Raw genomic sequence first — 12891 nt, forward strand, 5'->3', positions numbered from 1 at the left:
TTTCTAGGTATTTCCACCCATTGTTACTTTTCTCAGGATCCCACGGCTAAATAGTGCAGGTTGACTTTTTCACCACCCTTGCTGTGGACACTAAGACAGCCTAAAAATCACTTTGATTCTTACTGATCTTACTGTCACCCAGAATAGAAGTTTTGGACATGCATGTAGATTTCAAAATCTTTCCTCTCAATGATAGCAGTTCCTTGGTAGAGGTCTGAATTTTTAAGTTGAGTCTTTTAAGTAAAGTACCGGAGATTTAATGCTTGGGCAAGGGACAGTTTATTTGGCTGTTTAGAAATCCTTCTTTCCTTCTTTTGGTTCTCATCTGTGTTCTACATAGCTGGAGTTGTTTGATAAATAACTAGCAATGCAAGTAAGAGAAGTATTACTCTAACACTGATTCTCACAAATCTTAATTTTCTCACTTTATTGGCTCTTTGGGATCAATCCAGGTAACATATTTGAGTGCCTACTATAAATATACTTTAGTACTCTGAGTTAAGCTATCCCTCAAGGATAACTGAAGAGGAAAAAAGATAAGCATTGAATAGTATGTTCATTGTGTCTAATCAATAGTATTAGAACCAAATGACCACATGAAAGTGCTTTTGGATTTGTGAGGAGAAAAGGATAACTATGGGCTGTGGTAGACAAGCTTTCCCAGCTTTGTGAAAGAATTAGGGACTTGAGCTGGTCCTCAAAGGAAATGGAAATTGGATAGGTGGAGAGAGAAGAAAATAGTTTTTCAGGCAAGGAGTTAAGCAGAGGCACAAAAGCAGGAATTTTCAGACTATAGACAAGATATCAGTAGAAAAAAATGGACTTGTATGAATAAGACTTTGATTGAATAAGAAAAAATTCATGTGAGATAAATAGAGATCTGATTCTCAAGAGCTTAGGACTTTAATTCAGGGTAGTTAGAGATTTTTGAACTATAGCTTAATATGTATAAAATTATATTTTATAGGAGTAGAAGAGGAAGAAGAGGTAAAGATGACTACTAGTTGCCAGCATGGTTACTACAAATACTGCTATTCACCAAAAGATTTAGATGCATGGGAAAGCCAATTTGGGGGATTTTTTATCTGGCAGTTAGAAATAAGTTTTAAAATTATGATGCAAAGGATCAATTTTGATTTGGCAATCCTCACATGAAAGATGAAGGTGTAAGACTTCTTTTGCACAGATGTTCCATGACTCTGATTTAATATTAAGCATCACTAAAAATGAGCATGTTCTTTATCTCTTAGGCAGACTTGTTCTGCTTTACTTTTTTGTATGTCTGAGTATTTTGTGAATTGTTTTGTTTTGTTTTGTTTTGTTCTGGAGACAGAGTCCAGCTCTGTCGCCCAGGCTAGAGTGCCGTGGCGCAATCTCAGCTCACTGCAGCCTCCGCCTCCTGGGTTGAAGTGATTCTCCTGCCTCAGCCTCCAGAATAGCTGGGATTGTAGGCACATGCCACCACGCCTGGCTAATTTTGTATTTTTTGTAGAGACGGGGTTTCACCATGTTGGCCAGGCTGGTCTCGAGCTCCTGACCTCAGGTGATCTGTCCGCCTTGGCCTCCCAAAGTGCTGGGATTATAGGCATGAGCCACCACACCTAGCTAATCTTGCGGATTTTTAAGTAAATCTAACAGTTATGTTGTGAGCCAAGAGAACTTACTGTCCACTCTGGCCATTCCACCCCAAGTTTGTTTTGTGGTGCTGTTCACTTAGGCATCATTCCTGTTTGATTAAATGTGTTTTTCTTTACACTCTAAGCTACTATCAGGAATCTGACTATTACATACAAAGAATTTTGTATCCTGTTTGGTTTCAAGCTTCCAAAATCCCCTTTAACCAACAGTTTATAGTGATGTAGTGAAGAGGATCAAACACAATATTCACAATTCCTAAGTTAACTTTTTTTTTTTTTTTTTTTTTTTGAGACGGAGTCTCGCTCTCTCACCCGGGCTGGAGTGCAGTGGCACAATCTCGGCTCACTGCAAGCTCCGCCTCCCGGGTTCACGCCATTCTCCTGCCTCAGCCTCCCGAGTAGCTGGGGCTACAGGCGCCCACCGCCACGCCCGCCTAATTTTTTGTATTTTTAGCAGAGACGGGGTTTCACCGTGTTAGCCAGGATGGTCTCAATCTCCTGACCTCGTGATCTGCCCGCCTTGGCCTCCCAAAGTGCTGGGATTATAGGCATGAGCCACCACGCCCAGCCCTAAGTTAACAAAAAGTTTCACTTAAAACAATGTAGGTCAGCCGAGTTTGGATAGTTATATATTAAAGTACTTTTTTTTTCCCCCTCCAAGACACAGCGTCGCTCTGTTGCCTAGGCTGGAGTGCAATGGCATGATCTTGGCTCACTGCAGTCTCCGCCTCCTGGCTTCAAGTGATTCTCCTGCCCCAGCCTCCCGAGTAGGAGTAGCTAGGATTACAGGTGTGCACCACCACACCTAGCTAATTTTTGTATTTTTTAGTAGAGAGAGGTTTTTACCAGTTGGTCAGGCTGGTCTCCAACTCCTGACCTTGTGATCTGCCCGTCTCGGCCTCCCAAAGTGCTGGGATTACAGGTGTGAGCCACCGTGCCCAGCCTAAGGTACTTTTTAAAAATCAGATTACTTTGCTTTAATACGTCAAGGTAGTTAACCTTTGGGCTAACTTTATTCAGTTAGTTGTTTTATAACAGTTTGTTTATAGTTAGAGAAGCCATAAGAGAATAGGCCAGAGTTGTGATAGTTTTCAGATAAGTAAGTTCTCAAGAATTTGTAAACTCTTCTGAATATTCATCTTTATTTATTATAAAATAACCATAGATCTTAAGATGCATAGCTACAGTCATAGTCTTCAGTGGGAATTGTGTTTTTTTATTTACTCGAGTTTTTGTTTAATTTTGTAATGAACAGAAGTGTAGATTATTGTGTAAGTTATTTCCATATTGGAACATGTTTTGTTCTTTGCAAAACAGTTCAGAAGGAATGAGAATGGTTATGAAAGTTTGCCTTTCTCCTTTTCCTAAATTTATTTTGTCTTTTACTCTTTTATCTAGGCTCTAAACTGGAAATTTTAGATCTTATAGTAGTGCTTTTCTAGCAATGTGTTCATTTTAATTCATCGCACAGAATGTCCCTGGAGAGATTGTTTTAAAGGACTTTACCTTTGCTTAATGATCAGCCATGGGCGATATTTGAGCTGTAAACCTGATTTTTATTTTGAACTAACAAAATACGTATCTTTTTTGTATTACAGTATTTCCTCCTTATCCATGAAGAATAGATGCTAACACCCCCAGAAGATGCCTGAAATTGCAGATAGTGCTGAACTCTATATATACTAGTTTTTCGATCCCATAACAGAGACAGCTGCAGTTTAAGCACCGTAATTTGAAAATCCCAAACCTCTTGAGCTTTCACATGACCCTCAGAGGAGATGCTCTTTGGTGCATTTTGAATTTTCGTTTTCAGATTAGGGATGCTCAACTGATAAGTGTAATGCAAATATTCTAAAATCGGAAACACTTCTGGTTCAAAGCATTTTGGATAAGGAGTGCTCAGCCTGTACTAAGTGACTACCAGGCAGGTAGTGTAGTGTATACAGTGACGATAGGCTGGACAAAGGGATGGTTCACATCCCCAGGAGCACAGAGCAGCAGGACAGTGGGAGACTTTTATCACACTACTCAGAAGAGTGTACAATTTAAAACTTAGGAATTATTATTTCTGGACTTTTCCATTTAATATTTTCAGACTGCAGTTGACCACCAATAACTGAAACCTCAGAAAGCAAAACCTCAAATAAGGGGGGAACTACTGTACCTAACACAGAATCCTTTCTTGATACATAGGATTTACAGTGAAATTAATCCCTAAAGATCTAGTCCTTAGTTTTCCTGTGCTAAGCAGTGAAAGAAGATATTTCCTGCCAGCGTGCCTTCAGAACAGTGAATTTGGCCTGAAACAGTGGCTCACACCTGTAACCCCAGCACTTTTAGGAGACCGAGGCAGGTTGATTGCTTAAAGTCCAGTAGTTTGAGACCACCCTGGGCAACATGGTAAAACCTGGTCTCTATAAAAAAAATTCTGTAAAAAAATAAAAATAAAAAATTTTAAAAAACAATGAATTTAAAATAAAAACATGGTATCTTCTAGTTTTTTGGTGTTTTGTTGTTGTTGTTGTTGTTGTTGTTGTTGTTTTTCTTTTTTTTTTTTTTTTAAGAGACAGGGTCTCATCTGTTGCCCAGGCTGGAGTGCAGTGGTGTGATTATAGCTCACTGTAGCCTTGAACTCCTAGGCTCAAGTGATCCTCCTGCTTCAGCCTCCCAAGTGGCTGGGACTGCATGTGTGAGCCACAACACCCAGCTAATTTTGAAAATTTTTCTGTAGGGATGGGGACTCGCCATGTTAGCCAGGCTGGTTTTGAACTCCTGGCCTCAAGCAATACTCCTGCCTCAGCCTCCCAAAGTGACATGAGCCACTATACCCAGCTGTCTTCAGTTTAACCTAAGCTCTGTGAAATGATTTGGCTATTTTTATAAAGCCCTTTTATGTGATGGCTCTCTCACTATCTAATTTAGCATGATATTATTCTAACTACCAAAATTGCCTAGCCAAGAGAGGGTCTAATTGTTAGTTTCCACATGGGAGAAGTTATTTGCATTGAATCTTAGCATGTTAGGATTTACAGATGTCCACTCAGCTACATGGGATGGAGTACTGATTATTTTATGCGTATAACTAAGACATTAGGATTTCTTCTTTCACTTTTTTGTTGGTTTTTTGTTTTTGTTTTTGTTTTTGGAGACCAGGTGTTGCTCTGTTAGCAAGGCTGGAGTACAGTGGTGCAGTTACATCTCACGGCAACCTTCTCACCTGGGCTCAGAAGATCCTCCTCCCTCAGCCTCCCAAGTAGCTTGGCGTGCCACCACACTGGGCTAATTTTTGTATTTTTAGTAGAGACAGGGTTTTGCCATGTTGCCCAGGCTGGTCTTAACCCATTTATGCAGGAGGTTGCAAATTTTTTTTGTGAAGAATCAGACCTTGTCAGTGACCTTGAGCAGTAGGATATAAATAACTCCCACAAGCTTAGCATTCCGAAGACTAGGCATAAATGGGTTAAACTCCCAGGCTCAAGCCATCCACCAGCCATGGCCTCCCAAAGTGCTGGGATTACATGCATGAGCCACCATGCCCGGCCTGTGTTTCCATTTTTTCACTCAACAGGCTTTCTCTGAATGCCTGCTATGTGCCAGACCCAGTGCCTAGCACACACTTAGCCACATGCAGGGGGTCAGGGAGGGAGGGAGTGTAGAAGAAGGGCCAAGAAGAGCAAGGTATTGTAGAATGTTGAGTGTTAAACATGCGCATTCTGAGGGTGGGAAGGGCTAAATACTTCCATTGCAAGATCAGAACTCAGAATGTGTAAACGTCAATATTTTTCAAGTTAGGGGATTTTGAATATAAAAATCGTTAAAATTGGCTTTACGTTTACTTAATTAAAATGCTTACATTTTTGCAAAAATAGAAAAAGAAGGGATTAAAAATGAAAAATAACTTCTTATAAGAGCTGTCCAGTTTTAAACTCAGAGACAACAGTCACATTCCTCCCCAGCAATTCTTAAAAAAACAGAAATTAGTACCACGAGTAAAAGAGAAATCACCTAGCTTTGCATAATCTCTTGTGTCTGTTTCACAAGTGGATGTAAAGATGACTTTTACATCCTGTTGCCTTTTGACAAGCGTTATGTATCAAATACAGAGAAAATTGATTAAGTGTGGAGAAAAAACTTATATAAATTAAATTCAGAACCATTTTGTTTTTCATAATAAAATGATTGCTCAAAGAATTCCATTTGATGACTGTTGAAAGCTCACTGCAGTTTATGATATAACTGATAAAATCTGCATCCTTGGCCTTCCAACAACCTTTACACCAGCAGATGGTGGGCGTAAAGATGTCATTCATCATTTATTTACAATGGGCTTTATTTATTCTAGTGTCAACAGCTGCCCCAGGGAGTGGGTTATTGAATTCAAATGTGAGGCTCTGGGTTATTTGCTTCCTTTCAAATTTGTCTTCAGAGCTTAGTTGCTAGGAGTCCATTCTGTCCTTTAATAATGATTCATGTATTGTGAAGCCATTCAGTAAATTGGGTTGTCAGGGATTGCCAAAAAGGGTTTAGAGGTCTTGCGGGGTGGAGAGGTTGCAGGAGCGACTGTGTGTGCACTACATGTGCGTCTGGTTGACTTGAGCAATCTTGAGCAATAGTGGTATTTTGTAACTTTTTCCTAAGACTGATGAAGTTAAGTATTCTTCTCTCCCTTTATGCACTCCTTCCCTACCTGCCTGTATTCTGTATATGAATAATATAAAAATATAGAGGACATTGTATTAAAGGAAACTCTCCAACCTTTTCTTTCGTCACAGGCAGGGCAAGAATCCTTTCGTTCCATCACAAGGTCGTATTACAGAGGTGCAGCAGGAGCTTTACTAGTTTACGATATTACACGGTGAGAACTTGAAAACTTTGCAATTCAGTAGTCGATACAGAGAATTTTTCTAAATAAATGTGGTTAACAGTGATGAAAGAACAGCTTAGCCTTTCTGCCCTGGCTACTCACCTTTAAAACTGTGTCTTGAGTCCAATTTAAATTTACTACAGAAACCTGCACCTGAATTGTTTTTATTTGAATTAGCACCTTCAAATTGAAATTGGCAATATTATTTATTCATTGGAATTTTCTGAAGTGTGATTACATTAAATTTATAGACTGAAATGTAATCAGTGAACTCTAAACGCAGATATGGTGCTTAAAACTACTTCTCGTTACATAAGTGGATGTGGCTAAAAATGGTTCTCTTTTAATAATGTGTATATTGTTCGTTGTATACTGAGGGAAATGCTTTGAACATAGTAATTAAATTATTATTTATGTTTAGGAGAGATACATTCAACCACTTGACAACCTGGTTAGAAGATGCCCGCCAGCATTCCAATTCCAACATGGTCATTATGCTTATTGGAAATAAAAGGTAAAAAGGCTAATTTAGAGTTTACATTGCATTAGTGATGAAGACTGTACTGTTTATTTGACTACTTTCCTTAACATGTGTTCAACTGTGAGTTACCAGCCTCTTAAGTTATAAAATTTCAGAAATTCTAAGGTGTTTCTTTTGATTTTTAAAATGATGATAATAAACTTTCTTGGAAATTATTACTGTTATTACTTGAAATAGTTTTTGTGTAAAGAAGTACTTTAAAAAGTAATCTGAAGGAGTTTTATCAGATTCCTGATGTAAAGTTAAAACCTACTGATTATTTGAGCAGGTGGATTGAACATCTTTGTGCTGTCCATTTAAAATATGAGAAAACCTTCTTGCTTGACCAGTTTCCATAAACTTCCAAGAGTATGGGAAAGTTTTCACTAATTTTTGTAGAAACTTACAGTGGTAAGAAAATATTAGTATTTTCAAAATGCTAGGCACCATTCTTTTTGTTTTATTTTGTTTTGTTTCTTTTGTTTGAGACAGGATCTCTATTACCCAGGCTGGAGTGCAGTGGTGTGATCATGGCTTACTGCAGCTCGGCCTCCTGGGCTCAAGGGAATCCTCCTGCCTCAGCCTCCCAAGTAGCTGAGACTATAGGCATGCATGACCACCCCCAGTTAGTCTTTTTATTTCTTATAAAGTAAGGGTCTCACTTTGTGCCCAAGCTGGTCTCAGGCTCCTAACCTCAAGTGATTCTCCCACCTGGGCCTCCAAAAGTAGTGGGGTTACAGGTATAAGCCACCATACCCAGCCCATTCCTTCTTTAGGGTTATATTAATATTAGATAGGCAAAATCATGACTTATGTGATAATGAGGACATCTAGAAACTTTTATCTCATTAATTAACAAGATAAGGAAACTGGTAAGATATTTCAACCAGTTCAGAAGGGAACTCAAAGTACCACACATTTATAATCAAATAAGGAATACTGAAATGCATTTACAAGATGGATGCAAAACTGAACAATATTAACAGGGTATTAATTTTATTCCACAGGACACAGTCTGCGTTTCCATGGACAGGAATTATTTGCATTTATTCCCACAAGTTAACTTCTCTCTCTGCAATCTTTGAAAATGTGTGAGATGCAATTAAAATAGTACTATTAAGAAAATATTTAAATGAACAGCCTAGGCCAGGTACAGTGGCTCACACCTGTGATCCCAACAGTTTGGGAGGCCCAGGTGGAGGATTGCTTGATCCCAGGAGTTCAAGATCAGCCTGGGCAACACAGGGAGACTCAATCTCTACAAAAAATTATAAAATTTAGCCAGACATGATGGTGCATTCCTGTGGTTCCAGATACTCGGGAGGCTGAGGTGGGATAATCACTTGAGCCCAGTTGAGGCTGCAGTGAACTCTGTTCATGCCACTGTACTTCTCCAGCCTGGGCAACTGAGCAAGACTTTGTCTCAAAAAAAAAAAACAAAGAAAATAGCATAATTTTTTTGCCTTAAGAAACTGGAATAAGAGCAAATCAAACTCAAGGAAAGCCTCCTGCCCGTGAAAAAAAAGAGAAAGAGAAAACCAATGAAACCAAAAGCTAGTTCTTCAGAAGATAAAATAAAATAGATACTGATCAGGGAAAAACACAAACATTAGCAATATCAGGAAAGAAAGGTTGACATCACTATAAATAAAAAGATAAAGAGAATATTGTAAACAGACTAAATAAATAAAGAGATATAACCATGTTCATGGATTGTAAGACTAAATATAAGATGTCTTCGCAAATTTATGTAAAAATTCATTGAAGGCCAGGTACAGTGGTTCACATCTGTAATCCCAGCACTTTGAGAGGCCAATGCAGGAGGATCACATGAGGCAAGGAGTTCAAGACAAACCTGGGAATGTAGCAAGATCTTGTCTGTACAAAAAATAAAATAATAATTTAAAAAAAAAAACTAGCTAGGCTTGCTGGTACACGCCTTTAGCTCTACTTAGAAAACAGAGGTGAGAGGATTGCTTGAATCCAGGAGCTCAAGGTTGCAGTGAGCTATGATTGCGCCAACTGCACTCCAGCTTGGGCAAAAAAGCGAGACTGTCTCCAAGGGGAAAAAAAAAGTTTCATTGTAACCCTAATCAAACTATCAAATGTTGGCAGACTTTTTTTCGGAGTGTAGATATTGACAAGCTTACTTTAAAGTTCTATGAAAATGCAAAGTCCACCGAATAGCCAAATCAGCTTTGACAAAGAGGCACAATATTGAAGAGAATTTACTATTCTACAAATTTTAAGATTTATTATACTATAATCAATTTAATATTGTTTGGCATAAGCAGACATAGATCAGCAGAGCTGAATAAGAAATTCCAGAAGTAGATTCATGATATATTAATGATATATATGATATATTAATTTTTTGACAGAGATGCTAACTTAGTTGAAGAAGGGGTAATCTTTTCATCAAATGGTGCTGAATCAGTTAATAGTCGTGTGTAAAAATATGAACCTCAACCCTTACATTATACCATATACAAAAATTAACTGGAAGTGGATCATAGACCTAAGTGTAAGAGCTAAAACTACTTAAAATTTCTAAAGAAAACAAATTTTAGTGACCCTATTTTGGCAAACATTTCTTAAATGGGACAGAAAAAAGCATGAACTTTAAACAGAAAAAAATCAATAAATTGCTGTTTAACTGAATTTAAAACTTTGTTCTTCAAAAGACAGTTACACTATTATACAACATCGTGACATGGTTAATGGTGATATAGTGCATTCTGGAAAAATGCTGAAAGAGTGGATGTTAAGTGTTCTCACCACAAAAAATAACTGTGAAATAATGCAAATTAGCTAGATTTAGCCATTCTGCAGTGTATATATACTTCAAAACAATATGTTCTGCATGATAAATATATGCAATTTTATCTATCAATTTAAATAAATAAATTTGAAGAAAAACAGTTACAAAAATGAAGAGGCAAGCTACAGACTGAGAGGAAATATTTGTGAAACATATAACTGACAAAGGATTTATGTCTAGAATATATGAAGAATGCTTATAATTCATTAATAAGAAGACATCCAGTTTTTAAAAATGAACAAAAGATTTGAACCAGCAGTTCACTACAGAAGATATACTACTGATGGGAACATAAAATGATACAATCACTTTGGAAAACAATTTGGTAGTTTCTTTAGAAATTAGCAGGCCGAGGCGGGAGGATTACTTGAGCCTAGTAGTTTGACACCAGCCTGGGCAATGTAGGGAGACTTCGTCTATACAAAAATAATAAATTTTTAAAATAAGTAGCAGAACATGGTGGTGCATACTTAAAGTCCCAGCTACTACTCCAGAGGCTGAGGGGGTAGGATCACTTAAGCCTGAGAGGTCGAGGCTGCAGAGAACCGTGATCACGCCACTGTATTCCAGGCTAGGCCACAAAGCAAGACCCTGTCTCAAAAAAAGAAACACACATCTGTATTTCCTAGCCATTTTACTCCCAGATGTTTACACAACATAAATATGTCTTCATATGTCCACAGAATTATGTACAAATACTCATACCAGCTTTATTTGTAATAGCCCCAAACTGGAAACAACTCAAATATCAATTAACAGATGAATGGAAAAATAGTGATATAGCCTTACCACAGACTACGGCTCAGCTATAAAGAGGAATGAACTATTGATACATGCAGCAAAATGGATGATTCTCAAAATAATTACAGAGTAAAAAACTCAGACCAAAAATACCATGTGATTACATTTATATAAAAATCCTAGTAAATGCGGACTAATCTGTAGTGGCAGAGAGCGGATCATCAGCTGCCTAGGATGCAGTGGCAAGAAGGGATGGATTACAGTGGAGTCTGAGGAAACGTTTGGGAAACGGATGGCTTCACAGGCATACATATCTTAAAACTAAACAAATTTTGCTTTTAAGTACAACTTCTTTTATGTCTATTACACCTCAAAAAAGCTGTAAAACTATAATGTAAAACATCATTACACTGTATAGATTTTAGAGTGTTCTTTTAATAGAAAGTGAGATTTGCTGTTAAGAGAAAATATTTACTTAAGTGATATTTACATTATAAAAAGGTAAACATTGCTTGTTTGTGTAGAGAAGAAACCATTATATTCTCTGAAGGCCTTTCTTGGGTATTCTTTTCCACATTTAAATCATCTCACTAAATCTTTTTAAGGTTATGAAGCTATTGGAGGGAAGCTTTAGTCTTTCTGTGATGGAAATAGTTACTCTGCCATTCAAGGTATGAAATAATAAGAGGAAAATACTTGGAGAATAAAGATAATTTTTAATCCTTTTATTTTACTGATTATTTCCTTGTGTCTGAAACATGATGAGCATGAGTGACAGGTGGCTTAAATTTGGTTGCCGACCACTAGGAGCTGATAGTTCAAATGTGAGAAAAAATAAACAAAGCATAGTATGTAAACAAGAGATGTTTCTGATGATCGTAGGTGGGTGACCTTTAAAATCAGGAGTATAATGAACAAGAAGGAACAGAAATAAATGAGATGATTATTTTTAGATGAATTGAATTGTGGGTAGACATCAAAGCAGGGAATAAGCAATTTTTGAATTAGAGGCATTAAGCAGTAGGGAGCCAGTGAAGGGCAGTGACCTAGTCAGAGCGACAGATGACACAGATTTTTCTTACTATGGCATTGTATTAATAAATTGGTTATATAAGAAATAGGAAGCAGACGTTTAAAATATGAAAGTTTTTTAATAGTATAAGGATTACAATGCAAACCCTAAACAAAAAGGGGGCATAAATTAAAAAGAAAGATACTTAAGTAACCTAAGCAACTTAAGTGGGATTCAGAGGGAGTGAACTAAGACAACAATATGATGTAATGCCTGGAAAACTGAGGTATTTTTAAAACTTTGCACTAACTATATAGTCAAGTACTATGGCTTTTGAGTTTTTGACTTGACCTATGGTAAGAAATATATTTTACATCATGACCTAGTAAATAAATTGTGTATATACCTACACATAAAACGAAATATTCATAAATTATACCTTTATACATAAGTTCCATGAAACAGTACATGCAGTGGCATGATCTCTGCTCACTGCAGCCTCCGCCTCCCAGGTTCAAGCAATTCTCCCGCCTCATCCTCCTGAGTAGCTGGGATTACAGGCACCCGCCCTCATACCCAGCTAATTTTTGTATTTTGTAGAGAAGGGATTTCACCATGTTGGCCAGGCTGGTTTTGAACTCCTAACCTGAGGTGACCCTCCCGCCTCAGCCTCCCAAAGTGCAGGGATTACAGGTGTGAGCCACTGCACCTGGCCTATTGTTTCTTTTTTAAAAAGAATTCTGATTATTTCCTACTGAGTGATTTTTACGATTCATTGAGTCATGACACAGTTTGAAAAATCCTACCCAGGCTTAGCACAGTGGCTCAGTCCTGTAATCCTAGCAATTGGGAAGGCCAAAGTGGGAGGATCACTTGAGTCCAGGAGTTCAAGACCAGTCTAAGCCACATAGAGAGACTTTGTCTCTGAAAAAATTTTTAAAAACTGCCCTGGAAAAGCCTTGGCACATGTATACACAAAAAATATATATATAAAATGCTTATTGTAACATTGTTTGTAATAATGAAAAATTTTAAATAACTTTGTCTCATAGAGAATTTAAGTTGTATTGCATTCATTCAGTAGACTATAATACACCAGTTAAAAAATAAACTAGATCTACATGTGTTATATGCATAAATTTGAAAAACATAACGTTGACCAAAGTTAACAAGTTGTAAAACAGTAGCTACATCTGAATTTTTAAAGACATGAAAAAGAAATACCATTTATGGTTATAAACATGAGTATAAATGCAAAAACATGCATGAGAATGAAAACACCAAATTCAGGTAATG

The 12891-nt window shown here is 37.4% G+C and overlaps 1 protein-coding gene across 2 annotated transcripts in view; it reads left to right on the forward strand.

Annotated features, from left to right (window-relative positions):
* RAB2A (RAB2A, member RAS oncogene family) overlaps positions 1-12891 on the forward strand; it is a 103425-nt gene that overhangs the window by 58810 nt on the left and 31724 nt on the right. For both annotated transcript variants that reach the window (NM_001193860.2, XM_015145400.3), the window contains 2 exon segments: positions 6410-6492; positions 6923-7015. In NM_001193860.2, the coding sequence (NP_001180789.1) occupies positions 6410-6492; positions 6923-7015 (176 nt within the window).

This window comes from Macaca mulatta, chromosome 8 (genome assembly GCF_049350105.2).
Source record: "Macaca mulatta isolate MMU2019108-1 chromosome 8, T2T-MMU8v2.0, whole genome shotgun sequence".
NCBI classification, from domain to species: domain Eukaryota; kingdom Metazoa; phylum Chordata; class Mammalia; order Primates; family Cercopithecidae; genus Macaca; species Macaca mulatta.